The 24,457-nt window shown below is 40.9% G+C and overlaps 1 protein-coding gene across 2 annotated transcripts; it reads left to right on the top strand.

Moving 5' to 3' along the window:
- Nucleotides 1–425: 425 nt before the first annotated feature.
- Nucleotides 426–24,452, top strand: tmem184a (transmembrane protein 184a). 2 transcript variants are annotated; one of them, XM_012919404.5, is made up of 10 exons: nucleotides 426–725; nucleotides 817–889; nucleotides 1,092–1,298; nucleotides 9,115–9,280; nucleotides 11,805–11,895; nucleotides 13,519–13,594; nucleotides 16,544–16,635; nucleotides 17,859–18,028; nucleotides 18,119–18,316; nucleotides 23,007–24,452. In XM_012919404.5, the coding sequence occupies exons 3-10, from the start codon at nucleotides 1,092–1,094 to the stop codon at nucleotides 23,234–23,236; spliced, it is 1,230 nt and encodes a 409-aa protein (XP_012774858.1). In that variant the 5' UTR covers nucleotides 426–725; nucleotides 817–889; the 3' UTR covers nucleotides 23,237–24,452. The 2 variants fall into 2 exon arrangements, with proteins under 2 accessions (XP_012774858.1, XP_004552283.1); XM_004552226.6 differs by having other exon boundaries at nucleotides 426–889.
- Nucleotides 24,453–24,457: the final 5 nt, after the last annotated feature.

Below are 24,457 nucleotides of genomic sequence, written 5' to 3'. Positions count from 1 at the left end.
ATAGAAACGGAAAGTCAATAACAAAAACTTTACAATAATATGACAACGTAAAGAACAAGATGATGTTTGTCTAATTATACAAAACCAGCACCAAGGTGTCACTGAGTTTGTTGGTCCAGGCTCCTTTAAAGAAAGTCCTGCCACCGTCTATGTGATCTTGCAGCAACAGTCAGTGGTCTTGTTATACATGATGTATATAATATGAGAGGAGGCCGGCAAATGCTGCTACAGTCGGTGCAATCATCCAGTTCACCAATAATTCTTGGGGTCTGGGTGCATATCCTTGGCTGTGTCACAGATGATGACGATGGGTGATCCTGATGTGCCTTTGACGTAACCACTGAACTCTATGCGAACCTCTGCCTCTAGCCTCAGGTGTAAGCGCACCTGTGAGCGGAAATGTGCCGCACTTTCTGTCACTGAAGTAACGTGATGACGACAGGCGTCAAGTCCAGGTCACGTGAACCATCCACCTGTAAACCTGTTGATTTGTGCCGCTTCCCAGAGTCGCCACTCGAGGATACGTTCAAATCTCTGCTGTTTATAATTTTATTTGTTATTTCGTGGCATCTCGCAGTAAATTCGGGTTCTATCGCAACATTTGTATACTCTATAGAAGCATTTTTTATGCTCTCCGACTGTGTGGACTTCGACCTCTGCGAGACACCTGCCTCAAACAAGGAAGTCTAGTTTGTTGACTGCGTCGCGGATGAAGTCAACGAGCGGTTAGTAAATGGGCCTAAATTGTCACGTTTAGCTGTTCTGAAAATATATTTCACCCTTAAAGCTCGTCGTGTAATTTTGGCTCGTGGACAGTGACTTCTAAACGCGATAAAGCTACTTCCGCCCTCTCCGGGACAAGGAGATCTCTTTGTTGACTGTAAAGAAGGTACGAGTCGATAAGATCATTTGAACCACATTCATCTCTTTTCTTTAAAAATGGCACTTCTTGTGTCCGTTTAGCAAACACTATTGCCTTTTTTGTCTTGTGCCTAATGGGCAGCATACAGTCACTCAGTCAAACACAGAGGGGCCGTGTGCTCACTGTAAAAAAAACTAAACCGACTTGGCGTGTTTTCTTTCTGTTTCAGATGAACCTTTCTTCGGAAGACATGGCTTCATTAACCGAAAATAATTCGTCTGCCCTGGATGCTTCAAAATCAGGCATGTCCAACATGACCATTATTGTATCAGGCAACGGAGCAATCATACAGAATGGGATGTTTTTAAACACAGTGGCTGCCCAGGTCCTTTCAGGGATATTCGTCTGGTCTGCCTTGCTAATAACTTGTCACCAGGTGAGTATGCACCATTTCACAAAAGGCTTTCATGTAAATCACTGTAAATACGTGAAAAGAACTAAAATCACTGCATTACAAAGCATCACACGCTCAAAGATGCAAATGCATAAAGAGTTCAGCTCACCATTTTAGTGTAACAGAAACAGATGTGCTGCACTTCCCTGTCCAGAGGACAGAAACAAATTATTCTATTCCTAAAGGCTTATTAGTGCACTGACTTCACTGTCCCTGCTTTTACTGTTTATTTGTTTTGGTTCTCACCCTGGCACTTTCTTATCTAATTTAAAGGTATTACTTTATTCCCATGCAAGCAAGTAATTTAGTCCCTAACTTGGTTGGACTTCCTCACTTGTTGTGAGTGTGAGCGTTGTTTTACTTTTTAGTTGTTGTTGACTACTAGATTAAAACTGACAAAAATACCCAAGCTTATTACAGGACAATGAATGCACAGTGAGCCCTCTCTGTATGGGTAAGAACATGGCCACGATGAATGAGTGGCTCACAACAGACTACCTTTACCCAGAAACCATTTTATCACTGCTGCAAAGAAGTGTTTCCGCATGTGTGGTTGATGTGCCCGCTGTGCTGAGATGATAGCTGATCATTATGTTTTTTTTTCACTCATAGTGAATGCTAAAGAGTGCTGTGCACCATCAGCAGGGAAACCAACTGATTTTTTTAAAATAACATATTCCACATTATAAAGGAAGAGGATTTTGTGCTCATGTTCACTGATCTTATAGCCTAAATACTGATTATGCACCCATCCAGAATCATTGGACTAAATGTATACAGTGTTATATTTATATTATGTAGTGTGATGAATGAAAGACACGTTATTTATTTAGATAAATAAGTTTGCGACATAGAGAGCATTAAAATGTTGCAATCAGTGATCCAAAAGCAATCTGTGTTTAGGGATTTGTGACACAGTATCGAGCCAATTGGTTTTCTATCTTTTTAATATAGTACATGTTTGGCCAAACACTTGCCAGCAAGACATCTTAATTGAACAAATAAACAACAAGTGTTCCACAGGGAGGATGCTGGCTTGTAACCGACATCCTTTGTGTAGCACAGGAGGGAATAAAACGGTCTGCAGGAGGAGTGTTGCAATGCTAGTGGTGTTTCATCTGACTCCGCTCCAGAGGATTGCTATAGACTCTTAAACTCACATTCTGAATACTAAACACATATTGACGATGACCTTAGATCCTCTGCTATAATGTTTCCAGTGCATTTTGGAGTAGCAATCTGTGAAGTTTGTGTGTGTATGGTGGGCTTATTGGTCCCTTTGAAACGTGAAGCATTTGGGATTAAGAACATCAGACTGAATTTATGTCATGTTTTATGACTGTATTATGTGTTCCAGGAGGCATTCTCCTTTAGCTACCATGTATACTTTAGATTCAGTCCTGTTCTAGTTTATTTGTGTATTCATTTTTCCCTTATCCATACTGTGGGCTGAAGCCATTTTTCATCACACAACTACGATTTGCCTGCGGAGTCAGAAAGGATATATATTTCTGTGTTTTAAAGCAAATTTAGGGCATCATTCTACAGTCTGCTTCACTATATGTGAAATGATGGCCACCGTTTTCACAGTAATCAGCCTTTAATGTGTAGGCTGAAATGGGGATGTGCTGAGTAAAGTGCTATAAGTGAGATTTTTAGATCCATTCATGCCATTTTTTTGCATTCATGTGAAAAAAAAAAAAATTAAATTGGTAATAATTTTCTCAATTTCCTACAGCGCTGCAAAATGCTTTTAAACACACCCATTACCACGTACACTGAAGGGTTGTCACAAACACCAGTGCCGTCACCAGTCAAAGCACTCATCTTTTTGGCTTTGCATAAATTTGTGACAAAAATGACTGAAAATGATATATCTGAAGGATTTCTTTTTTATGCTCTACACAAGGTTAGAGTTCATTTAATGTAGAGAAAGTTCTGTGATCCACAGACTAGTTGTGTGCTTGTCTAAGGTGAAGTTGTAATTATTTTCTGTATCAGTTAATGTGGCAGTTATTTTTTTGAGTGACTGGATTTGTCAATTTGTCTTGATAAGATACCCCAAAATTATATTAAAAAAATCTCATCACAGCTTTTCTAATGTTCAACAATGTTTGTTTTAAAGTCTTTAGTAACCTTTTAAATTGAAGCTATTCAGTTAACAATTTAAAAAGATCAAAAATAATGGACTAAATGGATTAATTCTTATATAGTGCCTTTCTACTCTCCCAGAGCACTCAAAGCACTTTATACAACATTCAACCATTCACAGAAGCACTTTCTATCCTTTAAGTGCTTTCTAGCTAACATTCACATACTGTATATTCATATTCCGATGGATGCATCAGAGAACAACTTGTGGTTAGTGCCTTGCCCAAGGATATTTGGCATGCAGACTGGGGGAGTTGGGGGAACAAACCATCACCCTTCCACTCCACCTAATGAGCTACAGCCAATCCAGAAATAACCACAAAAATAATCATACAAATATTGGAGGCGGTATGGTCAGAGTTGAAATAATGATGTTTTTATTTTTAGGCTAAATTGACTTGAGCTTGGTGGGATTAATTGGATTACCTCTCATATAGAGGTAGCTGACTGATGAGTCATAAGTGTCTGCGTTTACTGAGGAAATTTAAACTGCTAGTCCTTTTTTCTTCTTCAAATTGTCATTTTATGAAGAATGAATCTTGAGTTATTACCAGAAAATGTCGTCTCTCTTTATTCTTTAATAATCACTCTACTTTAAGAGGTCTTTGTGCTTGACTGCATCCATTTTCAGCAATAGTATAGCAATACTGAGGAGATAATTTGACTAATTTTTCAGTGAAATTTTATTTTTTAGCTGAAGAGACACTACTACAGATATAACTCTTCCATATTTCCCAACAGTTTTACTGTCGATTTGTTAATCTTGACAGTCTTAGCCACTGTGGTTACGTATTAGCGTTGCATTACCCAAGAGCTCTGAAAGGAAGAACCTTCCTCAGACTTTCCACTACTTATCTAACAGATATGTGTTTTATTTCCATTTTATTTATTTAAGAGCAGACCGGAAAATGCCAATCCCTTTCTTAACCATATTAACAGTAGTAATCAATAAATGTGACTCACTGGTGTAATAATTGTTCCTTGTTTATGTAAAGCTTTGTCTAAAAGCTAAAGGTCACTGATAAGAATGATAGCTGAATTGTCTGCCATATGGTGCATGTGTTAGTTTACGTGTCGTCAACCATGTTTATAGAGGCAACTGTGTGTGTATGTATGTGTATGCACATGTGTGTAAAAATAATAAGTTAAGACTTTTTACCAGTTTGTTAAAACAAAGTCCAGATAGCGAACATATACTTAAGTTGGAGCTCCTCAATGTAAGGTGTGGTTAGTAATCTAGTAGCAGGAATGTTCTGGGAGGGTGTGGGAGGGTGGATTATCTTTCTTTATTCTAGACAACATGCCTCTGTCCTTTTGTATTCCATTGTGGCAGTCAGAAGAGTCGCGACAAGATAAAGTGCCGCAAGAAATAACACCATACAGATTAAAAAGAAAAAGATGACATGGTTGCACTCACGAGTTTGATATGTCTGTGTTCACTCTTTGTGATATGTCTTGTCTGTTCTATAGAAACAAAAGGAACATTAGTTATTATCGGTATAAGAGTGTCTGATAAGCTTAAAGTTGACACTTACACATCACTAACTTCCTTTTTTAAGACATTTTCAAAAAGTGAGTTACAGTTTTATTAAGTTTGTTATCAGTATACATGACTTCTGACAAGAAGTATGGGAGCCCTATGGAATTAGCTGGTCATAAAATGTGACATGATTTTCAATAGCCGCTAAAAACCACGTACTTGTGGTTTTGTAGCCCAGAACTCACTTCTAGGTAGAGTACCCGCAGTACTAAATGGTCTCCACCTAGTGACAACCTCTCTAACTGGGCTCATTAGTAAATTTTAACTCTTGTTTTTTTATGTAAATATAGTTGATGCTCATAAGTTTAGTAACTGTTTTGACCAAGAAATATCAATGGATGCTGTGTAGCAAATGGTTTGCTTTGCTTGTGGCTTTTTTTTTCCTTCTTTAGCTCCAATGCACACCTACAATTTTGTTTCATTGATTAGACTCCAACTTTGCAAGCTCCTCACTCCAATATGCTAATTTGGGTGTTATTATACGTCTTTAGACACTTTTTGGATGTTTAAATAATACATTTAAGCAAGAGAACCCTTTTTGCTTCAAATTGTTGGTAATTAATTACAGTAATTGTAAGGTTAGTTGGGCATTTTGTGTTTTTACTGTTGTCTAGGTAAAAAGTAACTTTGAAAATGGCACTACAAGCGCTTGTAAATTAAAATGGCTTTAGATAGACTTTTTCTAGTTACAAGATATTGAAAAAAAATATGTTAATTGAAAATCAAGAACCTTTACATCGCAGTTACTGAAGTTACAGTTGCGTGATAAAGTGTTTGCCCCTTCCTGATTTCCTAGTGTTTTGCATATGTGTCACACTTAAATGTTTCAGATCATTAAACAAATTTTATTTTACACAAAGATGGCCTGAATAAATACACAATGCAGTGTTTAAATGATGATTTCACTGATTAAGGGAGAAAAGTTATCCAAACCTACCTGGTCCTGTGTGAAATATGTCATTGCGCTTATGTTAAATTGTGAATTTACTGTGATTAACCACATTTTATGGAAAACTGAGTTCATTTTCACTAAACACACTCAGGCCTGATTACTGGAAGACTGTAAAAACAAGAAATCATTGAATAAAACCTTTCTGGCAAAGTTGAGCAGGCTAAAAGATCTCAAAAGCAACACATCATGCTGTGATCTAAAGAAAAACCTGAGAAACAAAGTCACTGACATCTATCAGTCTGTAAAGGGTTACAAAGCAATTTCTACGGCTTTGGAACTCCAGTGAACCATGGTGAGAGCCATTATCCACAAATGGAGAAAACTTGGAACAGTGATGAACCTTCCCAGAAATGACCAGCCTACTAAAATTGCTCCAAGAGCACATTGACAGCTCATCCAGGAGGTCACAGAATAACCCAGAACAGCATGAAAGAACCGCAGGCTTCACATGTCTCAGTTAAGGTCAGAGTTCATGATTCAACAACAAATAAGAGAATGGGCAAAAATGGCATCCATTGGAGAACTCCAAGGATATAACCACTGCTGAACAAAAAGAATGCGCAGGCTCATCTCACATCTGCCAAAAAACAAATGGATGATCCCAGAGATTTTGGGAAAATATTCTGTTCACTGACAAAGGTTTACATCTTTTGGAAGGTTTATCCTATTACATCTGGCGGAAAGTAACGCGGCATTTCAGAAAAGGAACGTCATACCAGAATTAAAAACATGAGTAGGTCAAAATTCCTCTGCAGTGTTGTCAAAGACTCATCAAACAGTTGTTGCTGCTGAGGGTGGTCAAACCAGTTATTAGGTTCAGAGGGCAATCCCTTTTTCTATGGCCATATAGGGTTGGATTTTTTTTCCCACCTTAATAATAAACGCCTTGATTTAGAAAGTGTATTTTGTGTTTACCTTTTTTAATCTTTGTCTAATATTTAAATTTGTTTGATGATCTAAAACATTTAAATGTGATAACAAGCAAAAAAATAAAAAATCAGAAAGGGAGGGGGGGGGGACTTTTTCTCACTACTATATATTAGTACTAACAGCCATTGTTTAGCTGCTTATTAAAGGCGTTATCATTATATTACCACAGAACCTGTGAACAAGTTTTTCTTATACAAAACAGACTCGTTTTAATCTGATATAAGTATAAACATTGGGTTTTGTTGTGTTCAATTGCTCCTATGATTATAAGTTTGACAAGACTGTATCAATTTAAATTTCAGTGATACAAACAGTTGGGATATAACCACCACCATATTTCCCAACTGCTTTATGTTGCAGCATTTTGCTGTGGATTTCTTAATCTTGATGGTACTAGACAGTACTTCCGTGGTGGCATTGCATTACGTCACCTTTAGAGCATCAAAAGGAACAATTACACTTAACATTTTTTCATAACATAAACACATAGTAAAACCCAGTCACTTTCTTAACTTTATTATCCATTCTTCATTTTAAGTAGGTGCTTTGAACATGACTGTTTTACATGATTGTAAAACTATCCTGTCAGGTGATGATTTTTATATAAAGTCTAAAAACTACAGCTGAGTTGTCTGCCATGTGATATGTGTGTGTTGCCAGATACACTACATCCCATTTTAAATATAATTCAATTGAAACCAAGTCCAGTTACCGATCATAGTGTTAAGAGCTGTACAATGTAAGGTGTGGTCAGTAACTTTGTTTGGGGAGGTCATTAAAATGGGTGTTGGGTAATTTCTCTTTATTTTACACAACATGCTTCTAGTATTTCATTGTGGCAGACAGAACAGTCAGGGCAAGATACAATGTGGCGAGGAATACCATCCAGATTAAAAAGAAAATGGTGACATGGTTGCTCCTGGGAGCCTGGCATTTTAGTGTTTACACTCTTGTGGTTTATATTGTTTCTTCTCTGTAGAAAAATAGAATTAGAATAGAATAGAATTCAACTTTATTGTCATTGCACATGTCACAGGTACAGGGCAACGAAATGCAGTTTGCATCCATCCAGAAGTGCTTTAGCCATGATATACATATATTACAATATATATTAGCAATAATATAGATATGTAAGTATATTACAGAAAAAAAATGAATTAGTTATCACCCCTATGTTACCATTCTCCACTACAGATGTCTGATAAGCTGAAAAGCTTGATAAGTAACCATAAAGTAAAAACTTCAAAGTCCAAAGACATTAAACAATGGTGAGTTACAGTTTTATTAAGCTTATTATCAGTATGCAGTGATTAAAAAAATCTAAGCCTTATGGAGGCTGAATTGACTCTTGAAATACCTGGTCATAAAATGTGATATGATCTTCATCTCTGCTACTGATATACATAAACATATTGATTTTAAGCTAATAACATACTGACATTTAACATATAAAACTTGGTGTTTTGAATGATCTAAATCATACCAATAAATCATCTCCACTTAATAACAACCCTGTTGTAAATCCTTAACCCTTTTCATGTTTATGCTAAGTCTAGTGACTATTCTAATAAATATCAACAGATGTTTGTGAGTAGCAAGTGGTTTGTTTGTCTCTGTTTTGTACTCTAGGTTTGCCAACTCCTCACTCCTTATGTGGATGTCATTAGCGTAGTTGTCTGCACACTTTCTAGTGTTCTATTAGTATTTAAATGATGGATTCAGTATATACAAAAGCTCTTTTTGGCCAGCATCTTCATTACAATTGATATATTTTTAACTTAAAGTTAAATTTAGAGTTAACAAATTGTTAAAGAATTTATCAGTCAATTCAAAAGGTGAAAAGGAATAAATGTCAAACTGCATATTCTGTTCTTGATTTACATAGAAAGATAGATGGTTTTCTACTTTGTATTTGATTCATATGAATGTAAATATGTGTTTTCTTTGGCCAGGTAACAAGTCATTTTGACACTTCATAAATAATGAATTAAAAAAAAAACAATTATTTTCAAGTTGAGGTTGTAATACTCCTTATAACCAGTTTTTCGTTGAACAATAAAGGCAGGTCTGAACCAATTTTCACATGTAGGCAGACATCACTTCTATAGTTATAGAAGTTATTGTATTCATAACCCTTTTTTGTGGTTCTGTATTAATGCTTGGCAATAAAAGGGCTATTTGTTTCCTAATTGTTCTCCTATGCTTTAACTATGTTTTTATTGCAGATCTATACACACCTTAGATCCTACACCGTCCCAAATGAGCAGCGCTACATCATCCGCATCCTGTTTATTGTGCCAGTTTATGCCTTTGATTCTTGGCTCAGCCTTCTTTTCATCAGCAACAACCAGTACTATGTCTACTTTGATTCTGTCCGAGACTGCTATGAAGGTAAGTATCACAAGAACCAGTACTGTGGGTGATGGTGTTCTTCATGGGCAGTCATTGTTACTTCCATGCCTTTGTTTTATATGGCTGCCAGGAGTAGAAACACAAGGAAGTAGCCAGACTAGTTTTTCACAGCAGTCGTTGTTCTCATGTGCATAGACCTCATTATTTCAGGTGTTACATTTCTAGGGTGAGTTGAATTTTTTTTGGTGAATTTGTTTTGTTCCCTGGTTTGCAGTGTTTCTGTCTTTCAGGAAAGGTAATTTATTTTGGTTTGATATTGAAAATCCTGCAGCAACTTTCAATATGCAAATCTAATTTAAACCCTGTTCTCTAGGTGGCAGTTAGGTAGAGTAGCCGCTTTCTACAGTGTACCTACAGTGGGGCAAAAAAGTATTTAGTCAGCCACCGATTGTGCAAGTTCCCCCACTTAAAATGATGACAGAGGTCAGTAATTTGCACCAGAGGTACACTTCAACTGTGAGACACAGAATGTGAAAAAAAAATCCATGAATTCACATGGTAGGATTTGTAAAGAATTTATTCGTAAATTAGGGTGGAAAATAAGTATTTGGTCACCTCAAACAAGGAAAATCTCTGGCTCTCACAGACCTGTAATGTCTTCTGTAAGAAGCTTTTCTGTCCCCCACTCGTTACCTGTATGAATGGCACCTGTTTGAACTCATCATCTGTATAAAAGACACCTGTCCACAGCCTCAAACAGTCAGACTCCAAACTCCGCCATGGCCAAGACCAAAGAGCTTTCGAAGGACACCAGGAAAAGTATTGTAGACCTGCACCAGACTGGGAAGAGTGAATCTACAATAGGCAAGCAGCTTAGTGTGAAAAAATCAACTGTGGGAGCAATCATCAGAAAATGGAAGACATACAAGACCACTGATAATCTCCCTCGATCTGGGGCTCCACGCAAGATCTCATCCCGTGGGGTCAAAATGATCATGAGAACGGTGAGCAAAGATCCCAGAACCACACGGGGGGATCTGGTGAATGACCTGCAGAGAGCTGGGGCCAAAGTAACAAAGGTCACCATCAGTAACACACTACAACGGCAGGGAATCAAATCCCGCAGTGCCAGACGTGTTCCGCTGCTGAAGCCAGTGCATGTCCAGGCCCGTCTGAAGTTTGCCAGAGAGCACATGGATGATACAGCAGAGGATTGGGAGAATGTCATGTGGTCAGATGAAACCAAAGTAGAACTTTTTGGTATAAACTCAACTCGTCGTGTTTGGCGGAAGAAGAATACTGAGTTGCATCCCAAGAACACCATACCTACTGTGAAGCATGGGGGTGGAAACATCATGCTATGGGGCTGTTTTTCTGCCAAGGGGACAGGACGACTGATCCGTGTTAAGGACAGAATGAATGGGGCCATGTATCGTGAGATTTTGAGCCAAAACCACCTTCCATCAGTGAGAACTTTGAAGATGAAACGAGGCTGGGTCTTCCAACATGACAATGATCCAAAACACACCGCCCGGGCAACAAAGGAGTGGCTCCGTAAGAAGCATTTGAAAGTCCTGGAGTGGCCTAGCCAGTCTCCAGACCTCAACCCCATAGAAAATCTGTGGCGGGAGTTGAAAGTCCGTGTTGCTCGGCGACAGCCCCAAAACATCACTGCTCTCGAGAAGATCTGCATGGAGGAATGGGCCAAAATACCAGCTACTGTGTGTGCAAACCTGGTAAAGACCTATAGTAAACGTTTGACCTCTGTTATTGCCAACAAAGGTTATGTTACAAAGTATTGAGTTGTATTTTTGTTATTGACCAAATACTTATTTTCCACCCTGATTTACGAATAAATTCTTTACAAATCCTACCATGTGGTTTCATGGATATTTTTTTTTCACATTCTGTCTCTCACAGTTGAAGTGTACCTCTGGTGCAAATTACTGACCTCTGTCATCATTTTAGGTGGGGGAACTTGCACAATCGGTGGCTGACTAAATACTTTTTTGCCCCACTGTATAATTATGAATTGAAGTTTTGAGACTAAAGCACTTCACCGGTGGCAAAGGTGAATCATATGCAAAATGGATTACAAGTAATTTGAGAAAGAAGAAAAATAGGAAATGCATTATTCAAGCGATTAGTTTCCAGTTTGCAGGCCAATTTTGTGGCTGATTGATAGTGCGGTGCATCAGGAAGCAGGAAGACTGGAATACCACCAGCGGCTACGGCTAAAACATAATGAACCTTCTCTTGACTGGACACCATCTGCATTAGCTTCATTAATCCCTCTTTAAATAGCAACAAAGGATTAGGAAGGGATTTCCGAGACACAGAACCCTTAGAAGCTTCTTAATGTAAGGACTAAAACATTTATTGTTATAAAATGTAGGACTAATTATTTTTTATCATGTGAAAGTTTTTTCCTCTAAAATGATTTGACCTTTTTGGTGAAGTTAAACTTAAAGGTGATGGAAAATTATCCTACAGTTTAAATTATTCAGTGAAATGTGTTTGAAATTTGGTAAAAAGACAAATAACTCTTCCTTTTTTGTTACAGCTTTTGTCATTTACAATTTCCTGAGCCTGTCCTTTGAGTATTTGAGAGGAGAGAGTGCAATCATGTCAGAGATCCGAGGGAAGCCTATACAGTGAGTGCACTCAGTTCTATGTTACATGTACATGATGGAAAGCTTTTTAGTGTTAAAGATTACGTTGACCTAGGAGTAATAAATACATTAGTTCACCTGGAACCAACTATAGTTGTTTTTTATGATCCCAAAAGGTCCAAAGTGCGTTTTCTACTCTTGAATTAGCATTTTGTTTGAACAGCACAGTGAAAGTGCTACCAATAAACTGCTGTGTTGTTCATAGGTGAGGCTTCTCTTTATCTCTCTGCTTTTACCCAGTCTTCATAAGCTGTGTTTATGGCTGACTCAGCCATAGGGCAGCTAGTCTGGGCCAGTTTCTCGAGTGTGTTCAGACTCTAATCTGATCTCTGTTAAATGATGGTATTTCTTGACAGAGCTGGTGGAGACAAGATGTATAATGCTTATCTTGTTTAAGGATCATTCACCCTTTAGGAATTCAATGGAAACTCTGATTTGAGCTTTGTGACATTATCAGAAGCAGCCATCAGAATATGGACACACTGCATATAAAGCTATAAATGGTTGCTGACCATGCTATAAAAGGAAAACATTGTCAGCAACAATACTCAGATAAGGTATGACATTTAAACGATCTTTAGTTTGGTTCCAATGGGCCCAAAGTCTGCCGAGAAAAAATCCCCAATACCATTACACCACCACCACCAGTTTGAAACATTGATACAAGCAGGTTGAATCGGTGCTTTCATGTTGTTTTCACCAACACCCCTACCGTCCGAAAGGTAGGAACTAAGATTCATCAGACCAGTTCTCATCTTCCAATTCTGGTGAAATTGCATCTTTGTTTCATGCTCTCCTCTGACAGCAGTGGCACCCGGTGTGTTCTTTTCCAGCAGTAGCCCATCTTCCTCAAGGTTACATGTGCTGTGCGTTCAGAGATAGCCTTATGCATATCTTGGTTTTAACAAGTGGCTGTTTGAGTTGTTGTTGCCTTTTTCAACTTCAGGCAGTTGGGCCATTTCACCTGGCATCAACAAGACATTTTCACCCAGAGAATTGACATTTATTGGATATTTTCGTTTTTGGACCAGTCTCTGTAAATCGTAGAGATGCAGGAAAATCTCAGGAGATGGGCGATTTTTGAAATATTCAGTCCAGCTGCTGTTACCAACAACCATGCCAAGCTCAAATTCTCTTAAAGCACTACTCTTTACATTCTAATGATTGAATGGAGAAGAGAAGATGAATTTAAACAGGTTATCCTGTGCTTGTCTACATGCCTAAATGCATTGGATTGCTGCAACGCCATTGGTTGATTTAGATATTTGAGTTAAACAGTTGAAAAATTAAAAATAAAAATATTAAAAATAAAAAAGATATATACCTATATAGGTAGATATAGATATGTATAGATCCTCATGAGCCAGGTGATACCTTCTAATGTGTTTTTCTGTCAAACCAATGATCCAAAGCCCAAATATACTCAGTTCACAGTAATCTAAAATATAGCCAGATAAAATGTAAAATCTCCACAAAAGCTTGAACAAATTGATGTCTTAAGTTTTTGTTTGAAAAATATCTTTTGTGTACTTTGCTTGATTTTGTTATCAGACATTTCAGTATTGACACAACTTAAAAACTCCTCATGTTCTGTTGACTTGACAGATCAAGTTGTCTGTATGGTACCTGCTGCCTCGTTGGAATGAGCTACTCCATTGGCTTTTTGAGATTCTGCAAACAGGTAAGCTTCAATCATGCTTTTATCTCTGCTCTAAACACTCTCCTTTGGGCCTCTGAAATAAACTCGCACGAAGTGAAAACAAGAATACATCCAAAAAAAAGAAAACGAAAACCCTTCACTGTGAGTTATTATTCACTTCAAGTCTTCAGACTGCTTAAAAATGACAGCTGTTATAATTGGCTCTGTGTTTTTTCAGAGGATAACATCCATTGGTTACAAAAAGGAAAACAAAAGCAATCGAGGCCAGGTGAAAGCAGTTTGATAATAAACACAGAGCGATGATATGAGCTGTCAGCGCAGTGCTTCATCCCAGTGTCTTGGGATGCTGCACAAGCTTCCAGTCTAACACTGATGGATATTAGAACTGTCTTCAAAAGAAAATGCATAAAATGAACATTTTTTAATAAGAAGCAAGTGATAAACACTCATTGTGCCCTGGCAGAAGTCCTCCATGAAATGTTTTAAAAGGAAAATCTTGCAATTTCTTTGAGGTAAAGCTATAAACAAGATAATTCTCTACGAGTGGGTAATTAAGACAAGACAAGAAGAAGATAGATCCAGATACTCCAGTATTTTTTTTGTAATTTGTTGTGTATCAGTGAAACGTAGGCCTAGAGAAAGGGCTTAATACTAAGCTTTCTATAAATCTAGCACCTTACAACTGATTAAATTCTGTTTTGCTTATGTAAACCAAAGCAAAGTCATTGACAGTTGCTCCAAACAAGCTTAAGTGGCTGCCATACATATTAATATATTTGAACTAAATCACTGAAGCACTTCATATCGATCACACAAAGCTGTGGTTCAGAATAAGAAAACACTGTTCTCTGTGAGTTTCTTTACAAGAAAGTACTTAAACTGGAAGAACGTGACATCTGATAGGCCTCGATCTACATTCACGGGTGTAACGAGCATTAAAATTCTTCGCACATTTTGAGAACGCGTCAGTTTGTGATTATAAGGGGGCTTAACAAATGAAATAGTGATATGAAAAAGCAGCCTGGAGTCATGGTGTTTCTTGAAGATAAGGTTAGAGGATAAGCTGCTCTTACATCCTAAACTGTTCGATGACATTTCAGTTTTAAGTCATTTATCTCATTGTCGGATGCTTTGGGGAATCATTTTTCTTGAAACTGAGCACAAGTGAAATCCTGTGGATGTGAATTGTGGCTGTTTTGCTTCCAAATAAACAAATAAGGTGCAGTAAAACATGGTATGACCGCAAAGTGTTGTAGTTTGATCATTTTAATAGGTTGCTGTACTTAATATTCTATCAAATGTGCAAATTTGTAATCACAAGTTGAATTAGGCTGACATGAAGTCGCCCTCTGTGAGCGAATCCTTCACCAAAGCTTATGCCTTGTTTTAGAATTTGAAATGTCTGGATCTGTTTGTAAAATGAAAGATTCTTCTTTTGCCCACTGTCCTCTTCTCAACCAAGTTTCATGAAACTCAGTTTAGTAGTTTTTTGTGTAATCCTGCTGACAGACAAACGAAAAGCTCTGAAAACATACCTCCATCTCAGCTCCTTGGCAGAGGAATAACATACATCTTCAGCTTTCTCCAGGGCTTTGAAGAGCTTCACAATATTTTTGTGTCCTCAGCTTTACTGTTTTGATTGTTTCTTATCGCACTTCTAGTGTGTAGTGTGAAATCTACATGGTTAACACCAAACAGCAAAGAGACTCACTGACTAGTTGTTAGTCAAGATGAAAAAACATGCAGAATTACAGTGTCCTCTTACATATGTATCATGCAGTGCACTCTCACATGTATCTGAGATTAGTATTTAAGTGTATGAAGACTGTGGATTGCTTGGACTGAATTAATTTGAACCAGAAACCATGGTTGACTGTTAATCCACTGCAAACTATGGCCGTGTATTTTGTTTTCAATTTTAAGCATGGCAGGAAGTATCATGCAAATGACTTGCTTTGGGGATATTCGGGGTGACAAGCTTGCACTCGAATAGGCGTACGGTAAGTGAAAACTGCTGGTACTTGAGCTTCAAAGTAAATCGGTGTTCTAAACGATTATCGATGCCGTTTTGCCAAGCTGACCATCGTCACTGGAAATCCCTCAAGTTGAAAAGACCTGGTCTGTTGCTTTCAAGTGTAGCAGCAGTGATGGGAGTTTAGAGCAACCTCTTTCAAATTGGTTAGTTCTGGCTTCAATACACAACACAGAGAGCACCTGTCACTCTTGGGATGCATGCATGCATGCAGGTCTCAATTCGCTGCCTACTTTGTTGTTTCATCCACCTTCCATCCAGATCAGCATTAAAACATGTATCCTGTAGGTTAAATAAATAATATTTTACAATGATAAGGTGTTTTAAGTCTTTTAATAATTACAGCAATGATTTGTTGTATGAAATATGCCTGCTTGTTTTGTTGCTGAGAGCATCTGTCAGCTTGATTTAAGAGCAGTTAGCGTAGTTCAAAGACTGGATATGATAACTCTGCACAGAAACTGATGTTTAAAAACAATTTGTTGTTTTATGGGACGATGCTGCAGGACAGTTTCTTACCTTTGAGCAATTGCCCAGCAACCAGAAGAGATCCCAGGAAGTTGTTTCTCATAGCCAAAAAATGGTTCAGTGCATAACCCCTCATAAAACCATAAAACGGTTATTTGTCTTTTAACCTGTTTATTACCATGTCAGGAGATGGAATTGTGTTTTGTTTGTTTTTTTCCTTTCTTTTTTTCTTCAATTGTGTAAGCTCATACATTTATTAGCTGTACTAAATACAAACAATAACTGAATTGGTGTATACGACATATAATGTAAAAAATCATACCTTGTGAGGTGGGAAAATGGCTGGTGACGACATTAAAGGGATTGGGGATATAACAGACTGTTTTTGTCTGTCAGATGTGCAAACAGATTCTCACATCCTCCTTCATAGTTTCTTGATGTCTCATTCTGAATTACAATTTCTTCTTCAGGCGACTCTCCAGTTCTGTGTTGTCAAACCCATCATGGCAGTCATCACCATCATCCTGCAGGCCTTTGGCAAATATCACGATGGAGATTTTAAGTGAGCACCACCTCTCTTTGCATTTCCTTCTCCATGTATCATATGCTTCCTCATGATAGCCAGAAGGCTTGTTTGCTGTTTATGTGCATGGGAACAATTTGCAAATAGAGATAATTATATCACCTCTTCACAGCTGGCATGATGAAAATAGTTGAATTAAAAGTATTTATTTTAAGCTGAAACTGATGGATAGAAACTTCACATGTGCCCTGCTGCGTTTGTCCCAGTTGTGTCACATGTGTAGCCACACTCACAGCTTCATTGGCATTGTTGATAATGTGAAGTTATTGCTTTTTGCAACTTTCCCTGAAATGTAGTGTTTTGAAATGAAAGCCCTTCATTCTTTTTCTGTTATGCTTGGAGGAGAAGCATTGCTTCATTTCACATTTTTACTTTGTCTGTCAAAAGCTGGGGATAAATTGCAGACAGAAAGATTTAATTACAGCATACTTTAGTGCTTCACATGTGCCAATAAGGTTTTTAACAGAACAAGGAGAGTGTGATATATTCAATAAAATTAGCTTTAGCATATAATCAAAAGCTATAAAATCTGCAGGCCGTAAATTCTGCCCGACTTATTTTCAGGTGCTCTTCTGTGCCTCTTGATTCACCGTCTCTCTCTGAAGATTCAGCTGTGACAACACTTGTTTCACAACGAAGCACAGAGTTCAATGAGGGCTTTTTATAGAAGTATCCAATCAGCTTTATATCATCGCCCACTTTTTAGAAGTTTAAAGTTATTATTTCTTCATATACTTCAACAGGAAAAATGGCAGTCAGAAATAAGTGTCTTTCTTCACATCTTTCTTTAGGCTCTGCAGTAAGGCTATAATGATTCACAGATTGTTTACTTATACGCTTTCAGCCAACCGTGCACGGTATACTGCATGGGAGTAATTAGTGTAGTCACAGCTGAATCCTCAGAGAGGCTCTCTAGAATGCAAAAAGGGTAAAAAGGCAGGCTGACAATCAAAAATGTCTGTTTACTGGATGCATCCTAAAAATAAGAAGGCTGTGTATATATAAAAGTCTTAACCTCTTGTTCAAAGAAGAGGACAAAAAGATGCGATATGGCTGAAATGTCCTCAAATTTAAGCCACTTCTTCTCAGTCAGCTTGAAGAGCTGAAGAAGTCAAAACCCAAATAAGTAGACACTATCAAAAGAAATCCTATATATGTTTGCAAATTTACTATGCCGTTCTTCCAACTTTCTTTTCATGCAGTGTGAATGGAGGATACCTGTATATCACAATCATCTACAATATTTCAGTCAGCCTGGCCCTCTACGCTCTATTCCTTTTCTTCTTCGCAACAAGTGACCTGCTCAGACCGTACGAACCGGTGCTCAAGTTTCTCACAATTAAATCCGTCATCTTCTTATCCTTCTGGCAAGGTAAGCTCAGTGTGCGTGTCCCCTTTTTTTCTTTTCTTTGCCAGCCTATAGAATTATATAAATTGATTTAAAAATGTTGTCTTTTTGAAGGAATGGTCCTCGCCATCCTGGAGCGCTGTGGCGTCATTCCCAATGCACTTTTCATCGACGGACACGAGGTTGGCGCCGGTACTGTGGCGGCGGGCTGGCAGAACTTTATCATCTGCATTGAGATGTTCTTTGCTGCCATTGCCCTCAGATACGCCTTCACCTGCACTGTCTACCAGGAGAAAAAAAATGAAGTGCCAGGTGAGGGATGTCGTTTTTACAGAGAACAGAGGAAACAAACAACAAACAATTGATTGTTACCTCTTGTCCTCGCCTTGAAAATCTGTTGACGTCTTCCCAGGCTAATTGCCCTTCTTCCCTAGAGAATAAGGAGTGACACTGGCCTGAAAGCCTGGGAAGTAAAAGTAATTGAATTGCCCTGTACCTCTTTAGACCAGCAACTTGGAGGAGTCACAATACCTCTGATTTAAGCGATATAGAAACTGAAATGTGTAGCTATAGATTTACACATTTGCACACTTGAGTTAAATCTAGTGCAAACATGAACTATGTGACTGTTGGAGTTGCTGAGCATATAATTTGACTAATAAGTTAGAGAAAATTTGCCTTTGAGCAAACCAGAGGAAAATGAGGGGAAAGGCACTGTACTTTAAAAAGGATGAAGTGAGCGATGCTGCTTGCAAGAAAATTGCAAATAGAAGCTAAAAGATGTGTCTTCTGCCATTTTGCAATGTTTCCTGATATAGGAAATCCTACATTCCTTAAAATCCGTACTATACACAATTTCTGGAAATGCTGATGAAAAGGCATAGTTTCATTTAAACTTCTTTGAATTCAGAATTGAAATGTGGTCCACTTGGATAGAACAGTGTTTCTCTATAGAGTACCTCATTATTAGATTAGTTTTAAGTCACCCCGTTCAAGAATACAGCTGAACTTTGGGACAATAACATTCATATTTCCTCGGGTGTTGATATATGTTATTTCAGAAGTTGCCACACCCCCTGGTTTACAGTTTCACCAAACCTTGGTCAGCCATGCCTAACTACCACACCTTACGCTTCTCGTTGCACACCTTCGTAAGCCTGAGCCAGTGACCCTGAAACCAAAATCTGTTTTTTTTTTACCAGCCCCCCACCCCCTTTTTTATTTTTTATTGTTGTCTTACAATAAACAGACAGTACAAATTAAATATTTAGTCACTTGATGGCGACAAGCCCTATTTTTGGTCACTTAACCAGATCAAAAACCATTTTGTCTCTACAATGAAATCAATACAATGATCACACAATGTTGATTGCACAGATTAGCGGATTTTTGGATGTTTTGAACATTTAGAAGTACTAACAAATTATTAAAACTGGATCCCACCAATAACTGGAATTCATTATTAAGGGTTTATTAGTTTGTTGTTGTTTTTTAAGACATGAAATTACTTTTTGTGACCAATTGCTAGCATTGCAATTGGGACGTTTTGATAGACATTATTGTCAGTACATGAAAACTCTACTCCTTTTTAAATTTTCAGTGATTTAATAAAGTATTATGCCGTTATTTAAAAAAAAATAAATGTTCACTTCCATCCATCCATCCATCCATCCATCTTCATCCGCTTATCCGAGGTCGGGTCGCGGGGGTAGCAGCCTAAGCAAAGAGGTCCAGACCTCCCTCTCCCCAGCCACCTCCTCCAGCTTGTCCGGGGGAATACCAAGGCGTTCCCAGGCCAGCCGAGAGATATAATCTCTCCAGCGTGTCCTGAGTCTGCCCCGGGGCCTCCTCCCGGTGGGACATGCCTGGAACACCTCGCCCAGGAGGCGCCCAGGGGGCATCCTTGCCAGATGCCCGAACCACCTCAGCTGGCTCCTTTCGATGTGGAGCAGCAGCTGCTCTACTCTAAGCCCCTCCCGGATGGCCGAACTTCTCACCCTATCTCTAAGGGAGAGGCCAGCCACCCTTCGGAGGAAGCTCATTTCCGCCGCTTGTATCCGCGATCTCGTTCTTTCGGTCACTACCCACAGCTCGTGGCCATAGGTGAGGGTAGGGACGTAGATCGACCGGTAAATTGAGAGCTTCGCTTTTACACTCAGCTCCCTCTTCACCACGACTGACCGGTGCAGCGTCCGCATTACTGCAGCCGCAGCCCCAATCCGTCTGTCGATCTCCAGCTCCCTTCTCCCATCACTCGCGAACAAGACCCCGAGATACTTGAACTCCTCCACTTGGGGCAGGAACTCATCCCCGACCCGGAGTGGGCACTCCACCCTTTTCCGGCTGAGAACCATGGCCTCAGATTTGGAGGTGCTGATCCTCATTCCCGCTGCGTTACACTCGGCTGCGAACCGCTCCAGTGCGAGCTGGAGGCCCTCACCCGATGAAGCCAACAGAACCACATCATCCGCAAAAATCAGAGATGAGATTCTGAGGCCACCAAAGCGAAAGCCCTCCGCCACTTGGCTGCGCCTAGAAATCCTGTCCATAAAAATTATGAACAGAACCGGAGACAAAGGGCAGCCTTGGCGGAGCCCATCACCCACCGGGAACGAGTCCGACTTATTGCCGGCAATGCGAACCAAGCTCTTGCAACGGTTGTATAGGGATTGAATGGCCCGTAGCAATGGGCCAGACACCCCATACTCGCGCAACACCTCCCACAGGACGCCCCGAGGGACACGGTCGAATGCCTTCTCCAGGTCCACAAAACACATGTAGACTGGTTGGGCAAACTCCCATGCACCCTCAAGTATCCTCGAGAGGACAAAGAGCTGGTCCAGTGTTCCGCGACCAGGACGAAAACCGCATTGTTCCTCCTGTATCCGAGGTTCGACTAGCGGACGAACCCTCCTCTCCAGCACCCTAGCATAGACTTTCCCGGGGAGGCTGAGGAGTGTGATCCCCCTGTAGTTGGAACACACCCTCCGGTCCCCCTTCTTGAAGATGGGGACCACCACCCCGGTCTGCCAGTCCACAGGTACTGCCCCTGATCTCCACGCAACATTGCAGAGACGTGTCAACCAAGACAGCCCTACAACGTCCAGAGCCTTCAGGAACTCGGGGCGGACCTCATCGACACCAGGGGCTCTGCCACCAAGGAGTTGTTTAACTGCCTCAGTGACCTCGCCCCCGGAAATCGGTGGGTCACACCCCTCATCCCCAGACTCTGCTTCCTCCCCGGAAGACGTGTCAGTGGGATTAAGGAGGTCCTCGAAGTATTCCTTCCACCGCCCGACAATTTTCTCAGTCGACGTCAACAGCGCTCCGCCAGCACTATACACAGTGCAGGTAGAGCACCGCTTTCCCCTCCTGAGACGCCTGACGGTTTGCCAGAATCTCTTCGAGGCAGTCCGAAAGTCTTTTTCCATGGCCTCTCCGAACTCCTCCCACACCCGAGTTTTTGCTTCAGCCACTGCCCGAGCCGCATTCCGCTTGGCCTGTCGATACCTGTCGGCTGCCTCCGGAGTCCCACAGGCTAACCAAGCCCGATAGGCCTCCTTCTTCAGCCTGGTGGCTCCCTTCACCTCTGGTGTCCACCATTTGGTTCGGGGATTACCACCACGGCAGGCACCAACCACCTTGCGGCCGCAGCTCAATGCAGCAGCTTCGGCAATGGAGACGCTGAACATGGTCCATTCGGACTCAATGTCCCCAGTCTCCCTCGGAATGCTGTTGAAGCTCTGCCGGAGGTGTGCGTTGAAGATCTCGCGGACTGGGGCCTCTGCTAGACGTTCCCAGCACACCCTCACTACGCGTTTAGGTGCACCAGGTCTGTCCAGCGTCCTCCCCCGCCACCTGATCCAACTCACCACCAGGTGGTGATCAGTTGACAGCTCAGCCCCTCTCTTTACCCGAGTGTCCAGAACATATGGTCGCAGGTCTGGTGATACGATTACAAAATCGATCATCGACCTACGGCCTAGAGCATCCTGGTGCCACGTGCACTTATGGACACTCTTATGTTCGAACAGGGTGTTCGTTATGGCCAAACTGTGATTAGCACAGAAGTCCAATAACAAAGCACCGCTCGGGTTCAGATCAGGGAGGCCGTTCCTCCCAATCACGCCCCTCCAGGTCTCGCTGTCGTTACCCACGTGAGCATTGAAGTCTCCCAGCAGGACAACAGAGTCTCCAGGTGGAGCACCTTCCAGCACCCCCCCCAGGGACTCTAAGAAGGCTGGGTACTCCGAACTGCCACTCGGCGCATAAGCGCAGATGACAGTCAGGACCCGTTCCCCGACCCTAAGGCGCAGGGAACAAACCCTCTCGTCCACCGGGAAAAACCCCAACGTACCGGCAGCAAGCCGAGGGGATATAAGAATACCCACCCCAGCCCGCCGCCTCTCACCAGGGGCAACTCCAGACTGAGACAGAGTCCAGCCCCTCTCCAGGAGACTGGTTCCAGAGCCCAGACAATGCGTAGAGGTGAGCCCAACTATATCTAGCCGGTACCTCTCAACCTCACGCACCAACTCAGGCTCCTTCCCCACCAGAGAGGTGACATTCCATGTCCCTATTGCCAGTCTTGGCAGCCGGGGGTCGGTCCGCCAGGGCCTCCGCTCCTGGCCGCCACCCGGCTCACAATGCACCCGACCCCTATGGCGCCTCCTGCGGGTGGTGGGCCTGCGGGAGGATGGGCCCATGTCTCCTCTTCGGGCTGTGCCCGGCCGGGCCCCATGGACTAAGGCCCGGCCACCAGACGCTCGCCCTCGGGCACCCTCCCCGGGCCTGGCTCCAGGGCGGGGCCCCGGTAACCCTATCCCGGGCAGGGTAAACTGTTCCCTCGATATTCTTTTCATGGGGGTTCACTTCCTTCACATTTATTTGCATTCAGATGGCCAAATTGATCACTTTTGTGAAATTTTTAAAGCAATTATATTGCAGTCTCATTTTGTCTGATCGTTAATGTGCCCCTGTCCTCGTTCCTGCTTTTCTACAGAAATTCTCCCACCAATGCAGAGCATTTCCAGTGGTCTGAAGGAAACGATAAACCCGGGAGACATGGTGCAGGATGCCATCCACAACTTCTCTCCAGCCTATCAGCAGTACACCCAGCAATCCACACAGGAGGTGACCCTGCCCACCACAAATGGAAAAGTGGCCACAGGCAGCAAGAGCTCCCGCAAGTCTGACAAAATCATGCTGATTACATCTGATGATGAGTACTAGGCATTTTTCCAGCAAGATCCAGGTGTTTGTGCCCTTCCCACCCCTGTTGCTGACCCCCTGGAGGAACAGCTTTATCTTATAGTGCATAAAGCTGGATTGAACCCAGGTGTTTAATTTTCAGTTTCCCAGTATTTCAGATGAGCTTCCTACTTCTGTCCTGTTTCAATGCTAATTTGACTACATGATGGATTACGTATTAAAATGAATAGCTTAATAGCCAGATATCTGATCTGAGTTCATATCAGCAGTAATAATTGCATGAAAACGACATGTCGCCTTCACTCTATCAGAGAAGACTGGAGCGCTGTGTTTTATTTAAATCAAGCTGCTGGATTTTCAGCTGTGTCGCCGATGCTGATTCTGTCATTATGTCACTGCTCGCGCTCTGGCCGTCTGAAGTGTGCTCCCTCTGATTCGTGTCAGCTTCAAAGAGGAGATGATTAATGTGTGACTCCAGGTGGGAAGCAGGGAAGCCAGCGATGGCTGGGAGTGGCACTTCATGGACCGTTTCCCGCATCTGCTTGTTTGAAGTATTTGCTGAGCATTCCTCAGCACGGTTTCCTGACAAATGGAAGGATTTGTTCAAAGACACATTAGTTTTGGAGCAGGCACTTCACAATGCTTTGTGTCTACCGTAGCAGGGATAAACTGGATAAACCTGCCTCCTACAGTGTGGGAGTTACATTATTCTCATTAATTTCCTCAGTGTGCTAAAGAGTGAAACTCAGTGCAACTAGACAGCAGTTTACTAGTTTCGTTTTTCACAGTTCCTGCAGCGTTGTACTTTTAGTGGCGCTTTATTTTGTTTTTTTAGGCTGACATGTGGACATCACTATTTACATTATGATTCCATGTTCCAGGGATTGTGAAATCTGTACAGAATTTGATTAGTTCGATATGATATGTTCTGTTTGGAGTATAATTTTAAAGATCCTAATAATATTTATTGTGTGTATCTCAGGCCTAGATAAAACCAAAACCTGTGCTAGGAGAAAAAGACTTTTGCTCATTTCTTTTTTTCCCCCCTTCAGCAAACATGAGTTGTTTTAAAACAGAGGCTAACAAATGCTTGTGAATTTTTATACCCTCTTGTGCCAATAATGCCTGTCTTTCTGGGAAAGCAGAAATTAATTTACATTTGGGTATAAAAACATTCAAAATTGTTTTATTCTTGTTTCTTAATCAGCCAAATAAAATAAGAGGTTTCCTTCTCTAACTCAC

The sequence above is a fragment of the Maylandia zebra genome, linkage group LG4, assembly GCF_041146795.1.
Source record: "Maylandia zebra isolate NMK-2024a linkage group LG4, Mzebra_GT3a, whole genome shotgun sequence".
Lineage (NCBI taxonomy): Eukaryota > Metazoa > Chordata > Actinopteri > Cichliformes > Cichlidae > Maylandia > Maylandia zebra.
The sequence above is the reverse complement of the archived record's forward strand: the minus strand, read 5'-3'. Positions and strand labels throughout refer to the sequence as shown.